We start from the raw sequence: 23,601 nt of genomic DNA, 5'->3' as shown, positions 1-23,601 counted from the left end.
CTCTTTAATTCAGACCATATCTCCAGTTTGTTAAAATCATTTTTAATTCTAATCCTGTCCTCCAAAGCATTTGGAACCCCTCCCAGCTTGGTAGCGTTCACAAATTTAAGAAGTGTACTCTCTTTGCCATTATTCAAATCCTTTATGAAGATACTGAATAGAACTGAATACAGAACAGATCCCTCTGGGACCCCACTCAGTATGCTTTTCCAACTTGATTGTGAACCACTGATAACTACTCTGAGTATGGTTTTCCAGCCACTTGTGCACCCACCTTATAATAGGTTCATCCAAGCCACATTTATCTAGTTTGTTTATGAGAAGGTTATGTAAGGTTTAGGAAGGTCAAAAGCCTTACTAAAGTCAAGATATATCATATTTGATTCCACCCATCCATAAAGCTTGTTACCCCATCAAATAAGAAGCTTTAATCTCAATATGAGAGGAAGGGAAGAAAATTGATTTGGTTGTTCTCCTTGAGAGAATTTATCCTTACTTATAAATGTATGAAATGTTGTTGAGATAGTATGGTAAAAGAAGCCCTATGAAGAAGAATAGCAGTGGCAGTCAACAAGGGGATTGCTAGTATCACATTTCTGGATGAAAAATGCTATTTCCTAGAGTCAACTAGCTGAAAAAAAATCAAATGAAAGCAAAATCAAAACAACTGATGATGAATTCTTACCATATATGTGCTAGAAGATTCTGAGACAACCCTGAGTGTATAAAAATATCCTTCACTTCTTGGCCGCTCACATAGCCATCCATGTCCATATCAGTTTTTAAGAAAATTTCATCATATCGCACCTTATCAGACAGTGGTACCACCCAATTCACAGATGGCTGAAAAACAAAAAGGTTTTTTTTACTTTAGCCAAAACCAAACACAACCTTTATTAATACACTGAGGGCTCACCTGTGCATAATGCTGAGTACCCTCAAAGCCCACAGTAATTGAGAGGTGCACAACATATTGTAGGATCAAGCCTATAGAGTCCACTGACATTTCCCTTCACTTCAGTAACGTATCAAGATTAATATTGTATGTGACCACCTCACAAATACTGAGAAACAGAATGTTCATAAACTGGGTACATTCTTCCTACTTATAAAAATCATAGAATCATAGAATATCAGGGTTGGAAGGGACCTCAGGAGGTCATCTAGTCTAACCCCCTGCTCAAAGCAGGACCGATCCCCAATTAAATCATCCCAGCCAGGGCTTTGTCTAACTTACTAACTTAGAGACTTACTAACACTCCAGACAGGCGTGCTTATTGACAGTACTCTTCACTGCAACTCAGGAGATCCATACTGGAGTCCTGGGCACACATCCATCCCTACACTGCTGCTAGGGCTGATGCAGGGACAAGCTCCCACTTTTGTGAGCCCAACCTACTGGTCATGCCAGTAAGATTCATACTAAAAGAGAATTCACCCTTTAACATTCAGCTCTCCCCACATCCTGTGACATCATTTGTTTTCAAAACATAAAATACTTTCTCTCAAAAAAGTGTTTTCCTTGGAAAGAAAAGTGATCCAGCAAAAAGTCATTTCACTGTTTTGCACAGTTCATCGCAAAGGATATAAAAATTAACATGAGATGTGTACCTGTGTTTGCTTGATGCTGTGTTTGGGTGACAAACTTCCTGTGCTATTCAGGCTGTTTACACTGCCATGGGATGGGGTAGAACGAAGGCTATCTTTAGGTGGAGGACTTGCAGGAAGAACAGGAACTGCACCAGGAAAAACTGGTGTCTTCTTTCTTTTGGAAGGTGGTATAAGTGGGGGGGGTAATACTGAGGGAACTGGCTCCTTCTCAAGAGCTCTATATACCAAATGCATTGCCTGCAAAGGCAAAAGGTAAAAATATCTGTAATACACCAATGAAGAGAGGAACACACAACAAAAAGTTTCCAATGGTAAGTGTCCAAAATACTAGAGAGAAGAAGATAAACATGATAAGAGAAAAGATCAGAAATACAGGTCAGAGCAGAGTACAGGACTTTGAACGCAGGACAAAACATTTAAACTTGATACTCTGGGCAAGGGAGAGCCAGAGGAGGGTTTCAAGGAAGAAGGCCATTTTAGTGGCTGTAATTTGAATGATCTGGAGTAGGGCACAGTGTGAATAATGAGCAGCCAGAAAGGAGGAGTTTGCAATGCTCAAGACTAAGTTCAAGGAAGCAATAACACCTATACATTGCTTTGTCAAACTTTTAATGAATTCAGAATTTAAAACCTACCACAGCAAATTCATCCTTGTCCAGGTGTCCATCTTTGTCAATATCACTGAGATCCCAGACCTACAGTGTTTGACAAAAATTAAAGTTGAAGAACATGTTACAACCAATTTTATTAAAGTGTAAGTTAATAAGTAGGTTAGAAAACATTAAATGTTTTAAGAATATTAATGCCCTTTAGAAATTTGAGGTGCGTTTTCTGAAGATCATATTAGTTATGGTAATATACATGGAAGTATATGTTTGGGGCTGACAAGAGGCATAAAGGGATACAAAGTCTCATCTGCTCTAGCACTTATACTTCAGCCTATGTCATCATAACTAATATGATTATGATGGAGAGGCTGTGTGGTACCGTGGAGAGGAGACAGGATGGGGATGCAGGAGACGTGGGCTCTATTTCCCAGCTCTGGCATAGATTGCTGTGTGACTTTAAGCAAGTCTCTTTATCTTCTTGTGGCTGTTTCCTTTCCCACACTTTATCTGTCTTGTCTATTTAAACTGTAAGCTACCTGGGGCAGGACCGTTTCATTTATATAGAGCCTAGACATCACCAAAAAAGAAATAATAATACTAAGTCTGAAGCCTTTTAACACCAAGTGCAGCATAATGTTCAAGTGCAAGATTAAGCAATTCACTTATCATTCACATCAAGGCAAAGAAGGAAGTGGTCTTTCATGGTCAGAATGAAAGCATATTTCAGGAGAGATGGGGCTCAGGCTGAACTAGTTGGAACCCAAACTTGGCCCTGGCACAGAACACTTCTCTGTGGACTAGTGTATATAATTAAGAATATGGCTGAAAAGAAAAAAAAAAGAAAAATTGTTTAGGGATGTTTACTGCATGTATTACATATTTGTGAGGGGAGCCCCAGAAGTTCAAAGCTATTGCTCAAAAATAGTACAGAATGTGTAACAAAAGTACAATGCAACACTATTTAAAACCCTTGGTTTACTGATGCTTTCACAGAACAACCTATTCCAGAGTACATGCATGATAGCTGGAGTTTATATTTACAGTTGGTTTAATAGCTTCTAGTTAGGAAAAAAAAGCTAGTAGGATATAATGCCCTAAAAGGCATTATTGCTTAGGTGAGGACAGCTTTTCTAACCAAGAGGCATTCACTTTCCTTTTAAACTGACTTGCTTTTCAATGTAATAATTTTTAAATTCAAGTTCTTGGTCTTGAAAGAATACAAGACAAATTAAGCTGGTCTAGCCTAGGGCCAAGTTTTTTTGTTGTTTTGCTTTTAAATGGAGTATTTATTTAAGTGTCTAAATAATGGTTTAGAGAGCATAACTTTAGGCAGCCATTTTTTAAAAATCTTGGCCTAGATCTGAACTATTGCTTCCATTTAAAGTAATGCTGTTATGAAGAGTTATATTACATATTTAATTTCACTAGAAAGAGAAGTTACATTAAAAAATGGTTAGGAAAATTTGCTGCACACTTACCCTTCCTAGGATATCAAGAGGTAGCTTTGAGTTCATCAGTACTGGTTTTACTTTGTCTCCTGAAAGTAAACCATTTACTGGCAAAAGGCTTTCAAAAATACCATCAAATTTTGCTTTTTCTTCTACCTAGTTGGTAAGAAATAGCCTGAATAAGTAAAAAAGTGTGCCTGTGTGAGTGTCGAAAATTAAATCTTGCAAGAAACTAAGTGACTGGTCAGTAATTTATCATTTTAACTTCCTAGTTTCCCAGCACACACCTGTATGCTATATCCTAAACACTGTGCTGTATTTTGATGTAAAACTCATGGAACAGGCTTTAGGACCTTATTTTTCTCAGTATGAAAACAAGCTTTCTGGAAATTACAGGACTGGGTTACACATATGCATCTCTCTAGTGTTCTAGAAAGACAAAGCATTTTGATTCACATATTGGTGCCCAGATTTTAAGTTATGAAACTTTCAGAGATCATTTACACTACTAAGAAGTGTTACTTCCAAAGATTTTGCTTTCTACATTATAATATAATATACAAACTAGAAACCTTTATTTAAATGATTTGATAATTTAAATTTTCTACAAGCAGAAATTTTATTCTACATTTATAACATAAAATTAGAAAATTAAGTTATAAATATAGGATATGTAGCAAAAATTACTGTTTTCATTAGACCATACAGCAGGCACCAAAGAAATCATAATCTTAGAAGATTGTGGGTTCAAGTTCCAAACTAATACTTGGGGATGGGATTGGTGAAGTGCTTCATTGTTCTTTAGATCAGTGGTTCTCAAAGCTGGTCTGCTGCTTGTTCAGGGAAAGCCCCTGACGGGCCGGACCGGTTTGTTTACCTGCCACGTCCGCAGGTTCGGCCGATCGTGACTCCCACTGGCCATGGTTCGCCGCTCCAGGCCAATGGGGGCTGCAGGAAGCGGCGTGGGCCAAGGGACGTGCTGGCTGACCTTCCTGCAGCCCCCATTGGCCTGGAGCGGCGAACCGCAGCCAGTGGGAGCCGCGATCGGCCGAACCTGTGGATGCGGCCGGTAAACAAACCGGTCTGGCCCGCCAGGGGCTTTCCCTGAACAAGCAGGGGGACCGGCTTTGAGAACCACTGCTTTAGATCAAACATTAACTCAAAGTGCCTTCTGCTCTGACTCTGGCAGATAGGCATAAGATAAAAATCTTAGAGCATAACCCTCATGTCCTGGACAATGCTTCTTACAAATATTATACCAAATGCTGACAGAGACTTGTAACAATACTTATATTAAATATAGAAGTATATAAAAATCCATATTCAGTACTGTGTAATGTTCACACGTCTGCTTCAATAAAGGAAGGTGTTCCAAAGTAGGAAGTATGTTCTCTTGGTAAAATTAATCTATCAAACACAGCTGCCAGAAACAGAATTTACATTTAAAGAATGGATTCAAATGTACTATCTTGCACACTTACCCTAACGGCCCAGTGAGCCTCTGTTGAAGGAGGTGTGATCAATAAGGGACTGCTAGTGTCATGCTAAAATGAAAAACATAAATATGTTTATGCACATGTAGCTTTCTCTTTAATATTTAAATGTTTTACATATGGATATTGATATGAAGTATTTCACTTGTTATACTGAAAAGAAAAACGAACTCTTGCATATCTTAACCAAATAACAAAAACTTTAAATGTCATATTATTATTATTATTTACTTGTATTATTGTAGCACCTAAAAGCCTAGTCACTAACCAGGACCTCATTGTACTAGGCGCAGTACAAACACAGAACAAAAAGACAATCCCTGACCCAAAGAGTTTACAATTTATGTCCTGTAACTATTATGAGACTAATTTGTAAAGTAGAAAAGATTTCCCAAGTTTTCATTTTAAGTTTCAGTTCTAAACTTAAAATATCACTTACAAATTTAGGAGGTGGTATAGTCAAGTTTAGATTGCTCAAGTTAACATCATGGCCATTCTGTGCACATGCTACGAGTCGCAATGCAACATAGAAACCCTATAAATTCAAACACAACAAGTAAATGCAGGGCATTCTGTTAATAAAAACAAGCAATCTAACTCACTGTTTTTAAGCAGGATAATTGGTATATTGTTTTTAATGATACTATGCAGATACCATTGCTTAAATGATGAAACCACATTTGAGGAAATGTTGAATTAGTTGCTCTCACACTCCCACCCCTTCCATTCATTTCTACCTTTATATATTTCTACAGATGGGTTTTTAAAGAAAAGAAAGGGAGACTTTGCAACAACTTTATATACAGCCTTTTTGGCTTAAGGAAAGAAACCCAGTCAATTGTATACATTCTAAAAAATGCTTTCCCACAATTAAACCATTGTTGCCAAACACTTTTTCTTAAAAATGAACTAAGTTTTTGTTTAACAATCCCAAACCCCACAACCTGCAAAAGCTATTTAATATCCCAAATCATTAACAATATATGGATAGACTTAACCATTACATTTTAAAACGAAATTTGAAAAGCCGTTCTTCATTCATTTATTTGTCAAATCCTGAGTTCACGTTTTGTATCTTTCTTCCAAAAACTGATGCCATTACAAACACCCATAGGAGCTGCCAGCATACGGTTGCATTCCCTGTTCTGCCTTTGCAATGGAAACATACAATCCTGAACTCAAGATCTGGCAAGTAAGTGATAGAAATTGCTTTTTAAATATATTTTAATGTATGTATTTGTCATTTAAGCTTAAATGGTCTGTTGGTGATTTGTGATATTAAATAATTTTTAAAATGTTTTCTTAATACTTTGAAGTTCACCTTCAATTCTTTTTTAAATTTCTTGGACTTTAATCATATCAAAATATTGTCAAATGCCCTTATTTGCTACAGTATTTGATTAGTTTATTTTCATAATTTTTGTTAACCACAAATATCTAGAGTATTTTTAATAAATTGTGACAGAGTGCTGAGAATCAGCAGCCAAACCAACACTCTAGTCACTGTAAGTCCAATTTGTTTTTCCCAGTGAAGGGCCTGATTGAGGGAAGCAGGGGCTAATTACTAGATCAGTCTAAGCTCACGGAGCTAAGGAGCTATTTATTCACTAACTGGAAGAGTAGAAAGGCACAGGAAAGAAGTGTAAGGGAGAAATGAGAGAAAGAGAAAGGGTTGGAGAGGATAGGCAGGGCCAGGGTAAAGGGAGATCTCTGCGTGGATGATGTTTGTATGTCACTGTAAACAAGAGTTGCTGCATGGGACTGTAAATGGGTGGTTGTTGAGATAAACACAAATAAACTACATGTCGATGTTTACAAACTGGAGGTATTAGAGCCATTTGAATGAGAAGACAGTAGAAAAGGACTGCGCCCTGTCACGCGTGCATTTATTTTTTCAGATAATAAATGACAGAAAAATATAATAAATAATTAATAGAAATATCTCCAGATTATCCATATTAAATCATTTTAATTAAATTAGTTTAGAATAGTAGATACATATCTGGGTATGAGGAGCACTGAAAAAGGCCTTTAGGCAGTAAAGCATGTAAGCACATGCGTAACGTCAATGGAACTTAAGTACTATCCTGAATCAGGATGCTTTCCTGAATCAGGGCCAAAGTGTGTATGGTTATATGATAGATTTATGTTCATGTTCACTGCACATTTTATATACCTGTTTATCCAAGTACCCTTTACCCTCTGGGTCAGCCAAATCCCATATCTGTGGAAATAAAAATCATGATAACATGTATTTTTGTAAGTAATTTATCTTGGAAAGCTCAAATAGAAAACATTAGTACTTGAACTGTTTGTTTTATATTTCAACATTTGAACTGCAAATTTGCTTTAAAAATTTTAAACCTCAAATTGTTGTATATGTAAAAAAGAAAGTGCTCTTTATTTTAAAGTCAAATCCTTCTTCACATAAAACCACATGCAAACTCCATTGAAGTAAATGGGAGTCTGTCCATTACCTTTAATGACCTTTGGATCAGGCCCTTATGTCCTACAGTCTGAATTTCTCTTCCATTAGAGATCACATCATAACCAACATACACAGAACATTGTATGATCTACAATGATCAAATGATCTAGCATTTTCCTGCACTCCCTAGCCTGCAGTTGTAGAGAGGAGCCCCCACTCCCTTCCAATAATCCTGAACTCATGACAGATAAGTCATGGAGGTAAGTGAAGGAGAAACAGATTTGCTAATATTTTGTTTTAAAATTAGTAATTTAAAATCTTATTGTGTAATCTCTAATCAATCACTGTCATCTTTAATTCATTCCTCATCACAGCTAGTCTCTTTCTCTCTCAATAGGTTCTTATATCACCCTTATCACCACGGTATCGAAGCGCCTTCCAGTAGTCCAATAAATGATGTGATTAACTGGTTACTTCTCTTTTACATATCTTCAGAATCTACACTTTCTTCATAGCCTCCACCATTAAAACTTTTATTCAATCCCTGGCCATCTCCCACTTTGATTACTGTAACAATCTCTTGTCTGGCTTCACAGAATCACACCTCTCCCAGCTCCTCTCTGTCCACATTTTCCTCCTCCACTGCTTCCTACACAATTCCCCCTCTTTGGATCCCTGCATTGGTGGATTCCTGTCTCTTCCCTTCATTTTCAGTTTCCTTTTCCTCATCCATATATCTCAATATCTCTGTTCCCAGTTCCCCCTACTGCTACTTACATTCTTCTCAGTCATCTTGTCTGACTGCTTACTCCCTTTGTCTCCTCTTCCCACTCTAACCTTTGTGACTTCTCAGATGCTGTCTCATGTGCACAGAACAGTCTCATTGACAAGGCGCTCGCTCTTCAAGCAATTCTTTATATGACCTTATTATTAATTATCCCCTCATCTTCCTTATACTGAACTGTTTTATCTTGTGTGTTATAAACTTTTTGGGGCTCTTAAAATATCCACAGAAGCAGAGCTTTAGTCAGTGCAACCAAGGGAGTAACAACCAATCTACAGGTACCTGGAGTTCAGAAAAATCAGAGGTGCACTGTATTGCACACTCTGTCTAGCAAACCACATCCACATTCACTCAATACCAGCTGTGATCATAATGCACAGAAAAAATACTGTATAATGTATATGTATCCCCATATAAACACACACATACTTAACTTACTTTTCCAAGGATAATGTCTGGAAGACCTGATTTTTTAAGGAACAGTGCAGCTTCACTAGCCCCAACTCTCCCTGTGTATGTTGGATCTACCTGGAAAACAAAAATTAACTGACTTAAGTATGACAGCTACAAAAGCAAAAGTGGAGAATGGAGATTCTCCTGTCCCTTAACCACCCAATAATAGAGCAATATTACCACACAGCAGAGGGAACACTGCAAGAAACTAGACTTACAAAGGGGGAAAACAATTAAAAAAAAAAAGTATTAAAAACATACCTGTTTGTAATAAGTCTCATACAATGGATTCCCAGTGGAAAGCTAAAAAACAAAAAGGGTTGGTGGGTGGGATAAAAAATGAGAAAAGCAAAAATGGACCATGATCAAACATATTCCACTTTCAGGGAATGTCAAAAAAGCACATCCTGATATGAAACAAATTAATTTAAATTATTATTTCAGTATCACTAATATTACATATTTAAAATAAAAAACCATATATTATGATATTGTTACAAATTTAACGCCTTAAAGTTCTGAATCTAAAAATTAGGGTTCTGACTGTATTGTTAATTGGACACACAACATGCTTACAGAAAGCTCTCAACAATAAAGTTTAATATTCATATTTAACCCTGATCCTGAGTTACAGAAGTCTGCCTGCATGAACCCATTTTGCAGAATTGGGATACAGAAACATAAGTTTGAGATAAACACATGCAATGTAACCAAATTAACATTACCATGAGAACTGTAACACCAGTAACTTGAGAGTTTAGATTTTTTTTTAACATTAACGTTCTGTTATTCAAAAGCAGCAAACAGTATTAAACCGTGTATAACTTGTCCCCCCCTCCACAGCCTTCCCAACACTTAAAGTCATTGTGATGGGGTGGACGAGGCCTTATGGGCCTGCCACACCCTGGCCCAGAAAAGGGCAGTAGAAAGGTCTACATCGGCTGTGTGGGAAGTAGCCAATCAGGGCCAAGCAGGTCAGTATAAGAAGAGCTGCAGGTCTAGCATGAGTTCAGTTCCCTGTTAGAGCTGGAGGAGAGTGGATAGTGCTCCAGCTTGGCTGCTAGGACTCCATAAAGACAAGGCCCTGAGGTAAGGATGAAGAATGTATGGCAACCATGGGAAAGTGGCCCAGAGAATTATAGCAGTAACCTAGTTTATTTAAAGGGACATTGTGAATGGCTGCTATCTATAGGGCCCCTGGGTGGGACCTGGTGTAGAGGCTGGTGTTGGTCTCTACCCACCCTCCATTCCCCCCACACAAAAAAAGTAGCCTGGACTTTGAGGCACCCCAGAAGGGGAACTGAACTGTAGTAGCCCAGCTGAAGAACTAGGCCAGAAAGGCCCTGAGAGGGTGAAGACGCTGCCTCCAGGGAAGGAGCCCTAGGGTGCTGTTCTAGTCCGGAGCAGGGACAAAGAGAAACATTAAAAGTATGAAGTCAAACACTCAAAAGTTAGGAAAAGCCAGAATTAAATTACCTCTGAAATCTTAATTCAGCCCTCCTGTGTGTTTGTAATTATGTAGGTGTTTAAAAAAAGCAAACTGAAAAAAACAGAAATTCCATCATGTGGAATCATAGGTAGCACCCTCACTGGTCATCAGTAGGGCTGAAACTTTGCACACTACAGACCTCTTAAGCTAGAGGTTCTTGTCAACTGCTGGAAATAGCCCACTTTGATTATCACTACAAAAATTCCCCTCCTGCTGGTAATAGCTCACCTGATCACTCTCAAAAAGAAAAGGAGTACTTGTGGCACCTTAGAGACTAACCAATTTATTTGAGCATGAGCTTTCGTGAGCTACAGCTCACTTCATCGGATGCATACCGTGGAAACTGCAGAAGACATTATATACACACAGAGACCATGAAACAATACCTTCTTCCCACCCCACTGTCCTGCTGGTAATAGTTTATCTAAAGTGATCATCAAGTTGGGCCATTTCCAGCACAAATCCAGGTTTTCTCACCCTCCACTCCCCCCCCACAAACTCACTCTCCTGCTGGTAACAGCCCATCCAAAGTGACAACTCTCTTCACAATGTGTATGATAATCAAGATGGGCCATTTCCTGCACAAATCCAGGTTCTCTCACTCCCTCACCCCCCTCCAAAAAACCTACACACAAACTCTCTCTCCTGCTGGTAATAGCTTATCCAAAGTGACCACTTTCCCTACAAAAAGAAAAGGAGTACTTGTGGCACCTTAGAGACTAACCAATTTATTTGAGCATGAGCTTTCGTGAGCTACAGCTCACTTCATCAGATGTTTACCGTGGAAACTGCAGCAGACTTTATATACACACAGAGAATATGAAACAATACCTCCTCCCACCCCACTGTCCTGCTGGTAATAGCTTATCTAAAGTGATCAACAGGTGGGCCATTTCCAGCACAAATCCAGGTTTTCTCACCCTCCACCCCCCCCACACAAATTCACTCTCCTGCTGGTGCTAGCCCATCCAAAGTGACAACTCTTTACATAATCAAGTCGGGCTATTTCCTGCATAGATCAAGGTTTTCTCACATCCCCCCCCCACCCCCATACACACACAAACTCACTCTCCTGCTGGTAATAGCTCATCTAAACTGACCACTCTCCAGGTTTAAATCCAAGTTAAACCAGAATATCGGGGGGGGGGGGGTAGGAAAAAACAAGAGGAAACAGGCTACCTTGCATAATGACTTAGCCACTCCCAGTCTCTATTTAAGCCTAAATTAATAGTATCCAATTTGCAAATGAATTCCAATTCAGCAGTTTCTCGCTGGAGTCTGGATTTGAAGTTTTTTTGTTTTAAGATAGCGACCTTCATGTCTGTGATTGCGTGACCAGAGAGATTGAAGTGTTCTCCGACTGGTTTATGAATGTTATAATTCTTGACATCTGATTTGTGTCCATTTATTCTTTTACGTAGAGACTGTCCAGTTTGACCAATGTACATGGCAGAGGGGCATTGCTGGCACATGATGGCATATATCACATTGGTGGATGTGCAGGTGAACGAGCCTCTGATAGTGTGGCTGATGTTATTAGGCCCTGTGATGGTGTCCCCTGAATAGATATGTGGGCACAATTGGCAACGGGCTTTGTTGCAAGGATAAGTTCCTGGGTTAGTGGTTCTGTTGTGTGGTATGTGGTTGTTGGTGAGTATTTGCTTCAGGTTGCGGGGCTGTCTGTAGGCAAGGACTGGCCTGTCTCCCAAGACTTGTGAGAGTGTTGGGTCATCCTTTAGGATAGGTTGTAGATCCTTAATAATGCGTTGGAGGGGTTTTAGTTGGGGGCTGAAGGTGACCGCTAGTGGCGTTCTGTTATTTTCTTTGTTAGGCCTGTCCTGTAGTAGGTAACTTCTGGGAACTCTTCTGGCTCTATCAATCTGTTTCTTTACTTCTGCAGGTGGGTATTGTAGTTGTAAAAAAACTTGACAGAGATCTTGTAGGTGTTTGTTTCTGTGTGTATATAAAGTCTGCTGCAGTTTCCACGGTAAACATCTGATGAAGTGAGCTGTAGCTCACGAAAGCTCATGCTCAAATAAATTGGTTAGTCTCTAAGGTGCCACAAGTACTCCTTTTCTTTTTGCGAATACAGACTAACACGGCTGTTCCTCTGAAACTTTCCCTACAATGTGCATGATAATCAAGGTGGGCCATTTCCAGCACAAATCCAGGTTTTCTCACCTCCCCCACCCCCATACACACACAAACTCACTCTCCTGCTGGTAATAGCTTATCAAAAGTGATCATCAAGTTGGGCCATTTCCAACACAAATCCAGGTTTTCTCACCCTCCACCCCCCCACACACAAACTCACTCTCCTGCTGGTAATAGCCCATCCAAAGTGACCACTCTCTTCACAATGTGTATGATAATCAAGGTAGCCTATTTTCCCCTTGTTTCTTCCTACCCCCTTCCCGGACGTTCTGGTTAAACTTGGATTTAAACTTGGAGAGTGGTCAGTTTGGATGACCTATTGCCAGCAGGAGAGTGAGTTTGTGTGTGTGTGTCCGTCCCCGGGGGGGGATGTGAGAGCCTGGATTTGTGCTGGAAATGGCCCACCTTGATTACCATGCACGTTGTAGGGAGAGTGGTCACTTTGGATGAGCTATTACCAGCAGGAGAGTGAGTTTGTGTGTGTATGGGAGTGGGGGAGTGAGAAAACCTGGATTTGTGCTGGAAATGGCCCAACTTGATGATCACTTTAGATAAGCTATTACCAGCAGGACAGTGGGGTGGGAGGAGGTATTGTTTCATGGTCTCTGTGTGTATATAATGTCTTCTGCAGTTTCCACGGTATGCATCCGATGAAGTGAGCTGTAGCTCACGAAAGCTCATGCTCAAATAAATTAGTTAGTCTCTAAGGTGCCACAAGTACTCCTTTTCTTTTTGCGAATACAGACTAACACGGCTGTTACTCTGAAACCTGATCACTGTCGTTACAGTGTGTATGGTAACACCCATTGTTTCATGTTCTCTGTGTATGTAAATCTCCCCACTGTATTTTCCACTGAATGCATCCAATGAAGTGAGCTATAGCTCACCTCAAGCTTATGCTAAAATAAATTTGTTAGTCTAAGGTACCACAAGTACTCCTTTTCTTTTTGCGGATACAGACTAATACGGTTGCTAATCTGAAAAGAGTAAGTGATAGCATTAATAAGTTGACATCCTCTTCATGGATCTTCACTAGTGGAGGATGAGACCCATTTTGCAGAGGGGTTTCCACAAAAATGTATGACTACAGAGGAACAGTGAGATTCAATCTTTGGCTCATTCCAAATTTTGGAGGGGACTGACCCTTCTGTTCCTGTTCCCCCACACCTAACACATTCTGTCACATCCCCTCCACCCTGTCCCTGTACTGTCTCTCTCCCACCAGCTTCTTGTCCTAGTCTCCTCACCTAGTCCATTCCAGTCTCCACCTCTGAGGGTCTTCATGCTAGTCCATGTCTCCCCTCTGGGCTGTCCTAGTGACTCTTCCCTCCCCAGGCTCATTGCCCAGCCAGCGTCTGTCCAACTCAGCTCCCAGATCTCCTCCCCTTAGGTCACAATCCTAAATCTTCCCCTTGCCAGACTCTTTGTCCCAATCTGCTCCCTCTGCCACACCTGCCCCTCCTCCGTAGGTCTGGCTTATTCTCTCTATTCTAACCAAGCTGTTTCCTCCTCAATGCTGCCTGTTCCCCAGAGTGCCTGTTCCCCAGAGGGAACATTGAGAGAACAAGAGTGAGTCTCCATAGTCTCAGTTCTGGTGGTCTGTGACATAGTGACTTGCAACAATTGGCAGGAAAGTCCTGCTCAGCCCATGTAGTCCTGGGTTGGCACAAGCCTGGTACAGACAGAATATTCAAAGAATCTAGAGGCCAATCTCTACTGCGCATATGCAAACTTAGATTCCCCCCCCCCCCCGAGTCTTATAAGATGACTAAACTTGGGCTTTTATTTTTCCCCATGGGAATAGCAAAGGGTTCATCCCTGACACAAAGGCAACCCCTTGCCAAAATTTCAAGCTCCTGGAGGCACACTAGCACTACAGCTTCTCAAGAAAACAGTAAGGTTGTGCAGTTTTTTGTTTTATAATCATGGGCAAAATGACATTTTTCCCCCACCCTCTACATTTCCTCAGAAATGGCTGAACCATTTTTGTTGAAAATTTCTTAAAATATGCAGGCTGAGGCAGATACTTGACATGGGAAATTCTAAGCCAAATATTTAAAAATTGGCAAAGATATAGGCAATTGAAAACAGGGTCTTATATGGGGAAATGTCAGGTAACTTGAAGTATAGGCGGAGCTGGAAGCACTGCCTGTAATTATGCACATGGGTGTGCGCACACATCTTGTGTCTTAACAGAATCAGAAGCAAGTGCTTGATGTGCAATTAGGAAGGGAAGAATTCTGGCTTTCCAACAGTATACAGTTCCCATTCTGAGTTATGATTGGTGCACAGCTGAATATTGCTCATCCTTCACTTTGACCATTTTTGGAGGTGTCTGTGCATATTTGTGGAAAGATGGAAATGGTCTGTATCAATTTTTCTTTGGCAAGCTAATAGAAATCTATGGGGAGATGGAATAGTTGGCAGAGTGCTGGTGAGGTAAGAAATACATAATTAAATTTGTCAAAGGGTATCACCACCACTTTCTGTTTTGATATAGCATTGAGATTTGATTTTATATGCATGCTTTTAGGCACTGATCCTGTGAACACTCATGTACATGCTTAACTTTAAACACCAGAAAGCCCTACTGATTTAAAATTAATGCAACTATTCACGTGCTTAAAATTAAGCACATGCTGTTTTGCAGAACTGGAACCTTAGACTGTATAAAACAGAAGGTACAATGTAACAAACCTTCATTTACTGGGAACATTACTGATATATTATAAGCACCTCACATTTTTGCATTCTATATAAACAACAAAAATAATTCAGCTCATTTGAGTCAACATTTAAATGTTGACAATCACTTATGTCTAGTCTTATTCTGGATGCCTCCATGTAAGGATACTTAAATTATATTACATTCCCCACTCCCCATTCTTTTGTATTCCATTTTGGTGGGTTTTTACTTAATGACTTGCCAGAATATTTTGAAGTAAATGTAAAAATTCAAGGTGGTTCTTTCATTTCCTCTACAATTATATGTATTCCCTTAAATAAAATTGTAATGCATTGACAGTTCTGTATAGGCAAAACATCTTTTCCAAGGAAACGAAACAACACTGTTAACTAATTAATTAGAAAATGTATTAATGTTGAAAGAACTACATCCTGTCCATAGTAAGAAGACTTATTATTTCAGTAACATATACAAATTGCATTAAAAAGAGAATACCAAAAGAACTTGGAACAACAATCTCCCAAACATCAAAGGAGACATGTGCAACTAACCATATAAAAGCAGGATTTCTAGTATGGTAAATATCTGAGACTTGCCATATGGGGTACATTTTATGAATCCACTTTAAAACTGTTTTACCTACTTTATTAGATGAGTCTTTAGCAAGTACTATATCTACCAAGTTCTAAGAAAGAAAAGTTCCCCTCTAAAGTCTAAGATATCACAAATGGTAGCTTGATATGAAAGGCCAGAGTCTAATCAGATTTAAATTGTAAACATCCATACAGATCAAACTTCTAGTATGGTATTTACACACTAGTGGGTTTTCTTTTAGATGTTTGTCAGCCATATTGTTGATCAGATCAGAAATGCTTTATCACAATTAGGGTGATTAGGGTAGAATTTTTTCCCTATAAAGTTTAAGCAAAATCATGAAAGCAAAGTGCCTCCACAAGGACAGTCCTTTGCTTCCTTTGTATATTTTTGTTTAGAATTAATTAATAGACGGAATGCTTGCCATCTTTCACTTAAAAATTCTGTCTTATCCATCTGGGGTATGTGTGACTACAGCCTTGTTGCAACCACAGCCAACTTTGGAATTCTTTCTTTGCTAGCAACTTAGCAAGAATACAAATTAGCAACAGTGACAAACATATTTGGGGCCAATCAGGGCTCTGATCTGTACCCAAAAAAGGGCTAGAAAGCAACACACTCTCCCATAATAAGGCACTTGATAAACTGTGTTGTACAACCAATTATGTTTCCACAATGTTTTGTCACACTCTGAGGAATTATGTCAACCGTTTTCTCTTTAAAAGGACCCACGTTATTTCTTCAGAGCTCTAAAATGTGTCTAAAGTAATTATTCTGAGCATGCTGATTGATACCTACTGTTTGAAGACTTAAGTCCACTGGAGTTTCACTCTGCTATTCTTAAAAGCAGTGCAAAATATGGTTTCTTTTAACTTATTACTCATGGCCAGTACATGGAACACTTGAGTTTGTATGGCACAGTAAGTTGTGTAAACAATATCAAACAACTATTTTGCAAAAGTCTGACTTCTGAACAGATTCATCAAGGTAACTAGTCCTGTTTCTCCCACAATGATCGTTACACACAACTTGTCAGACTTCAAGAGCAAGAGTTACTTGACTTTATATCAGGTTTCAGAGTAACAGCCGTGTTAGTCTGTATTCGCAAAAAGAAAAGGAGTACTTGTGGCACCTTAGAGACTAACAAATTTATCTGAGCATAAGCTTTCGTGAGCTACAGCTCACTTCATCGGATGCATTCAGTGGAAAATACAGTGGGGAGATCTATATACACAGAGAACATGAAACAATGGGTGTTACCATACACACTGTAAGGAGAGGTTTCAGAGTAACAGCCGTGTTAGTCTGTATTCGCAAAAAGAAAAGGAGTACTTGTGGCACCTTAGAGACTAACCAATTTATTTGAGCATGAGCTCAATGAAGCATGAGCTTCATTTGAGCATGAGCCCGATGAAGTGAGCTGTAGCTCACGAAAGCTCATGCTCAAATAAATTGGTTAGTCTCTAAGGTGCCACAAGTACTCCTTGACTTTATATCAGAAACCCAATTCAGCAAGTTGCTTGAGCTTTTAAAGCTTTATACAAGAGAACATGGATTTCAGGGGTGAAATTTAAAAGTGAAATGGAAACATTTTAGAAAATATTAAAAGCTATGTGAAGCCAGAGAGGATTATGTTGCAAAGACCGCATGGATCTATGTATCCAAGTAAAGTCCCACAAACTGCAAGAGAAGATAGAACCCTGAGCATGGGACTTGGGGGGAGGGAAGACTTCATAAATAACTATCAAGTGGAAACATTTTATTAGTTACTTATTTGGGTTCTGGAGCTCCCAGTTAACTGTAAACCTTCTTGCTGACAAATACCAGGAATGTGTAATGCCATTAGTAATATCTAGTGCCTTCCTCACTTGAAATCTAGATCAGATTTGCCTATAAATATTCAAATACACTTGGAAGATTGACAGTTGTCATCCTAAATACATGACTGATCTAATGCAAGTGGTGAAGACAGGGTTTCACTTTAAAGACATTGGGTAGATTTATCCCTTCCTAGGAAATCACTTAGGTAATGTCTGCAAAGTGCTTTGCAGACAGAAAGGACTATGTAAGCACCAAATATTGCTGCCATGATTAAGAATTTAGGTAAGCATATAATGGCAAGTGGCTATTACAGACCATCAAATCAACAAGAGGAGCTGGATGAGGCATTTATAAAACCAATCTCCAAAGCACAAGACCAGGAAGTAATGGGAGCCTTTAATTATGCAGACATATGTTAGAAAAGTAATGCAGTTGTTGGAATGTGTTGGACACATTATTGTTCCAGAAAGAGGTGGAGGTAACCAGGGGACAGTTCTTTTAGACTTGATTCTGACCAACATAGAGAAACTGGTAGCAAATCTGAAGGTGAAAGGCAATTTGGGTGAAAGTGATCATGAAATAAACTTCAGGATTCTAAGGAAAGGAAGGAGTGAGCAGTGGAATAAGGTCATGGGACTTAAACTCCACCCCACTTTAACAAACTCAGAGAACTGGTAGGTAAGGCCCATGGCGGGGGAGAGAATTCAGGATGGCTGGCAATTTCTCAAGGAGAAAATATTAAAGGCATAACTGCAAATTATTCTGAGGCAAAGGAAAGCTGGGAAGACTAGTGAGAGGCCAATATGGGTCTCAGGAGCTCTTTATGTAGGATTCCTTTTTGAGTGTCAAGTCATTAAAGTGGAAACATAGACAACTTGCTAAGGAGGAGTACAAAGGAATAGTACAAGCATGTATGAACAAAATGAGTTACCTGTAGCAAGGGACATAAAAGGCAGTCAGAGGGTTATTTAAATAGGAGCAAGAGATGAATAAAAGCATAGGTTCTCTATTTTGCAGGGAAGGAGAGCTAATAAGTTAAAACTGATATCAAAGCTAAGGTGTTTAATGCCTATCTTGCCTTTATCTGTACTAAAAGCTAAGGGGGACTAAATACTCAGCACAATTAATATTAACAATAAGGGGGAAGGAAATGCAAGCCAAAATAGAGAAACAGGCTAAAGAATATTTAGATGTGAGATGTAATCAAGTCAGCAGGGCCCAATGAAATTCATCTTAGGGTACTTAAGCAACCAGCTGATACAACATTGGAACTGTTACCAGCTATATTTGAGAACTCCAGGAGGATGGGTGAGACTCTGGAGTCTTAGTGAATCACAAAGAAGATGAATCAACTATGATGCAGTTTCCAAAAAGGATAACTATTCTTGGATGTATTTACAGGAGTGTCACGTAAGACCTGAGAGGCAACTGTCCCATTCTATTGGGCTTCAGTGGAGTACTGTGTCCAATTCTAGGTACTGCACCTTAGAGACATGAATGAAACTGAGTGAGTCCAGAGCAGAAAGCAACAACAATTATAAAAGGCTGAGAACCTGTCCTATGAGGAAAGGTGTAGAGGTTTAATGTTTTCTGGTTTCTTTTTTTAAACAAAACTGGGCATGGTTAGCCTCTAGAAAGGGGTGGGGGGGAAAGGAAACTAAATGGGCTTTAAATATGTTAAGGGCTGTTAGAAAACAGTTGATCACCATCCTCTTCATATGCCCACCAGAAGTAGGGACAAAAGTAATGGACTTAATTTGCAGCAACAGATTTTTTTTTTTAGATATTAGGAAAACCTTTCTAACTATAAATGGAGTTAAGCTCTGGAATAGCCTTCTATGGGAGTTTGTGGCATTCCCATCGCTGGAACTTTTTTAAAAACAGGTTGGACAAACATGTCAGGGATTCAGAGTAACAGCCGTGTTAGTCTGTATTTGCAAAAAGAAAAGGAGTACTTGTGGCACCTTAGAGACTAACCAATTTATTTGCTCAAATAAATTGGTTAGTCTCTAAGGTGCCACAAGTACTCCTTTTCTTTATGTCAGGGATTGTCTAGGTTTACTTGATCCTGCCACAGCACAGGGGGTTGTACTTCTAGAGGTCCCTTCTGGCTATACATTTCTATGATAATAAGATTTAAAAATAAAATGTGTCCCATCTGTTAAACTATACCCTGTAACACAACCCTGCCTTTCACAAGGGCTCAGGGTCTTTTCTCTCCACTGCAGAATCCTGATTATCCCACTCCCCTCACTCACTCTTTGCTAATAAGGAGTGAGAAGAAATGAGCTTTTCAAGCATGTGTCATTAACTACCATACCGTAGAACCTCAGTTATGGAACACCTTAGGAATAGAGATTGCTGGTGGTTCTGAAACGGTTTCCACAGTATGCATCTGATGAAGTGAGCTGTAGCTCACGAAAACTTATGCTCAAATAAATTGGTTAGTCTCTAAGGTGCCACAAGTACTCCTTTTCTTTTTGCGAATACAGACTAACACGGCTGTTACTCTGAAACCTGAAATGTTAGTAACTCTGAACAAAACATTACGGTGGTTCTTTCAGAAGTTTACAAGTGAACATTGATTTAATATATCTTTGAAGCTTTACTATGCAGAAGAAAAAAGCTACTTTCCCTTTATTTTTTAGTAGTTTACATTTAACCCAGTACTGGGGAGGTTTGTGTCTCTGCTACTGCCTGAGGGTGTATGTTGAGTTCCAAATGAAGCATGTGGTTGATTGTCAGCTCATAACTCAGACGTTCTACTGTACTTATGACCCCCACATTTCCATCACAACAGGATGCAAGCACCTTTCAAGATTTTAAAAAAAAAACACCAAAACCAAAACTTCTCACAACATCCCTGTGCACTAGGCACTGCTAGCTCCATTTTACAAGGGGGGAAACTAACCCCCAGAGAAATGAACTGACTTAAGTAAGGTTACACCAGGAGTCTACAGCAGAGCTGAATCAAAGTGTCCCGAGGCCTCGTCTCATGCCTTCACCACACGCTTAGGCTGCCCCTTCCCCTACCGTGGTTCAATACCAGGCCCTATTGCTTGGGGGGAGGAACAACAACGATCTTCATCCCAACGAGGCAGCGAGCATCCTCCCTCTCTGAGATTCCACCTCAGAGCCTGCTGCTGGGCAAGGGGCTCAAAGACCCCCCAGCGACCGGCTGCCTCCCCAAAGGCTCATCCCTGCCCCGGCTGCTGAGGGGAGCTGGGGGCCTGCCCTGCTCCGAGCACTGACCCGCCGGCGCCGGATGGGGCCCAGCTTCCCCCCCCCGCCATAAGCCGGTTTAACTCGCCAGCTGCAGGCCGCCGCCTAGAGGCCTGTCCCCCTGGCCCGGGTTTTCCCCTGGCGGGGTCCGACCACCATGAGTGGGGCGTCTGGCCCGGGCCAGGCCGGTTACCTGCTGGCTGTGGGGAATGAGCGCCGCCATCTTCCTCCCACTGACTGACTGCGGCGGGGCGGGGGGAAGGCGGAGCGAGCGCCGTCGAGGGGAGGGGGAAGGGATCAGCAGGCACCGCAGGGAACTGGCCGGGCCTGTTCTTGCTTCAGCAGGGGGCTGAGGGCACGTGTGGCTGGACTCACTGTGCGGGTAAGGGGACTAGGAGGTCCCGCTACGATGCTGTGCAACTTCGTAACAATGAGACCGTAGCTACTTTTAACTGAGGGTGTCAAAACATTTTACAGAATCCCCCTTTGTACAGACCATTGGGGAAACAGGCTTGCCCAAGGTCAGTTGCAGAGCCAAGCGTAACAGGCAGGAATCGTGATTTCCAGTCTCCACTTTCAGTCCCCAGAGAATGTATTTACTTCATGGAATATACTACGACAGAGTTAAGCTTAACTAAATAAACAGGTGTTTGTTCTAACAGTAAATTGGCATGTTTGTTAAAATATATTTCCACTGATAACATGAAATTCACACCCAAGGCACTTTTCAAAAATATGTTAGGGTAGGTTAAGCCTCCTTACACTTCTAAATTTTAGCTTAATCAGGTTCTACTAATCACATAAAACTGTGGCATTAGTAACTGTTTGTTCATATATTGACTGATGATTTTTTTAATTCAAGGGTTTTTATGTACTAGAGATTCCTCTCTGTCAGCTCTTTCTTCTCCAGTCACTTTTAAACACCTTAAACCTTTAAAAGGCAATGTAGTCTAATGTACAGAACAGGTGACTGGGTGTTATGACTCCTTACTCTGGGAGAGACTCCAGCATTTGTGGCTGAAGACACTTGTCACTATTCGAAGTATAGTAAAACAAGTTAATGGTCACTACAGAAACTTCTGGTTTTCTGGTTGTGTCAGCAACATACTACAGGCAAAAAAAAAAAAAAAAAAAAAACACAAAAGAGACAGGCAAACATCCTTGGGTTATTTTATCTCTATCTGTCTCTCTAAAAGAACATTAAGATTGCATCTACTCCCGCCTAGCAACTTGTCGAAGTGCTGCTGCCTCATTCCCATGATTGTCTCCTTGCCTAGCCAGTCCCCATGTCCATTCCTCAGTCACCTGATCATAGTCCCGTGGCCAGCTAGACCTAGTCCCCTACTCTGCTCTCCTTATCGAAATCAGTCATCCCCCACACCCCGCTTCTCAATCCTAGTCTTCTTGCTCAGCCAGATCATCTTCTATCACTAGGCTCCACATCTGATCTGTCTTCCCGCAACCCACTCTCACTCTCACGCTTCTTTGCTGGTTCCAGGTTCAATCTGTCTGCATTCCTTCCCCATTGGTTCCCAGGTTCATTGCCTCACCAGTCCCCCTTCAAGCTCCTTGTCCAAATCTACCATCCTCTGTTATTTTCTGTACCTCTCATCAGTCCAGTACTGCTCTTGTCACTTCTGTATTAGAACCAGGCAACTTTCTCCTTCATGGTGCTTGGGCACAAGCAGGTGGAGCATTGAGTAAACAGAAGAGAATCTCTCTGTTCCTGTGTCATAGCAGCCTACAACAGTCAGGAGCAGCAATTATAGAAGTCCTGCTCAACCCTGGGCTGGAGCATGCTCAATAGTACTGGAATGTTTGGATAATAAGTCTCTACTGAGTAAGTCTAAGATTTTGCAAAGATTTATAACTTGGCTACGTGTAGCAATTTTTTCCATAGAAACAGCAAAAGACAGATCCTGCTATGTTTGCCTGGTTATTGGGATGTTTTCAGTAGGACGGTATAGGTTTAACTTGACAGGAGTCTGTCAAGAAAAACAAGCAGAGAGGAAAAGAATGGCTCAAGATACTATTCAGCTCTTATATAGAACTTTTCATCAATAGATTTCAAAGTACTTTATAAAGGTCAGTATTATTATCCCCATTTTACAAATGGGGAAAACTGAGGCACAGAGCAGTGACATGGCTTGCCGAAGGTTACTCAGAGGCTAGTAGCAGAGCCAAGAAGAGAATCCTGCTCTATACATGAAGCAATATTGCCTTTACTTAGTCACTCCTCAGCAAACACTTGAGGGCTGTTAAGAGACAATGTCAGAACCACTGGCTCCGAGGACCCTGGCTTGATTGCTAGCTGAGCCTAACATTACTGGTTTTGACCAGAAGAGTCAAAGTCTAGAAATGCAGGAGAATAAAATGCCTATAACTGGGCTTAAAAGGGTCACTCTTCAGGAGAGGGTTGTTCAGGAGAGCTAGGACTGAGACAAAGGAACCACTTTGAAGAAGTTAAACCTGCCTAGGTTACCATCAGGCAATAGTAAGCCTTTAAGTTAGACAGATTTGCATGTAGACTTTTTGCTATTTTAAAATTCTTTTCTCCTAAAAGGTTTGTTCTTTCAACAAAATAAATACATTTTTTTGCTTTAAGAAAGGTGTTTCGTCATTGTATATCACTGGTCACAGACTCCAAAAGGGAAGAGCTGCAGGCTGAACTCAGTTGGACCTCCAGGGGAAGAACAGTACATACACAGGGTTCTATAGCCCAAGGCCTGGTCTAGGAGTAGAAGAATTGTGAAATTCCACACCCAGAAGACATGAGGCCTGGCATGTCCAAAGGTGCACATAGAGATACT

At 40.4% G+C, this 23,601-nt stretch overlaps 1 protein-coding gene across 6 annotated transcripts in view; it reads right to left on the bottom strand.

Moving 5' to 3' along the window:
• Nucleotides 1–21,038, bottom strand: part of EPS15L1 (epidermal growth factor receptor pathway substrate 15 like 1) — an 83,392-nt gene extending 62,354 nt beyond the window's left edge. For 4 of the 6 annotated variants that reach the window (XM_048830798.2, XM_048830799.2, XM_048830802.2 and 1 more), the window contains exons 1-10: nucleotides 20,985–21,038; nucleotides 9,087–9,128; nucleotides 8,811–8,900; nucleotides 7,337–7,384; nucleotides 5,600–5,695; nucleotides 5,149–5,211; nucleotides 3,698–3,823; nucleotides 2,247–2,306; nucleotides 1,612–1,848; nucleotides 686–843 (exon numbers count right to left, since the gene is read on the bottom strand). In XM_048830798.2, the coding sequence (XP_048686755.1) occupies nucleotides 686–843; nucleotides 1,612–1,848; nucleotides 2,247–2,306; nucleotides 3,698–3,823; nucleotides 5,149–5,211; nucleotides 5,600–5,695; nucleotides 7,337–7,384; nucleotides 8,811–8,900; nucleotides 9,087–9,128; nucleotides 20,985–21,014 (950 nt within the window). In that variant the 5' untranslated portion in view covers nucleotides 21,015–21,038. Of the gene's footprint in view, nucleotides 1–685; nucleotides 844–1,611; nucleotides 1,849–2,246; nucleotides 2,307–3,697; nucleotides 3,843–5,148; nucleotides 5,212–5,599; nucleotides 5,696–7,336; nucleotides 7,385–8,810; nucleotides 8,901–9,086; nucleotides 9,129–20,984 lie in introns of those variants that run through there. The other 2 variants (XM_048830803.2, XM_048830804.2) reach the window with 2 other exon arrangements.
• Nucleotides 21,039–23,601: the final 2,563 nt, after the last annotated feature.

The sequence above is a fragment of the Caretta caretta genome, chromosome 25, assembly GCF_965140235.1.
Source record: "Caretta caretta isolate rCarCar2 chromosome 25, rCarCar1.hap1, whole genome shotgun sequence".
In the NCBI taxonomy this organism is placed as follows: domain Eukaryota; kingdom Metazoa; phylum Chordata; order Testudines; family Cheloniidae; genus Caretta; species Caretta caretta.
This window is presented reverse-complemented; position numbering and strand designations above follow the sequence as displayed.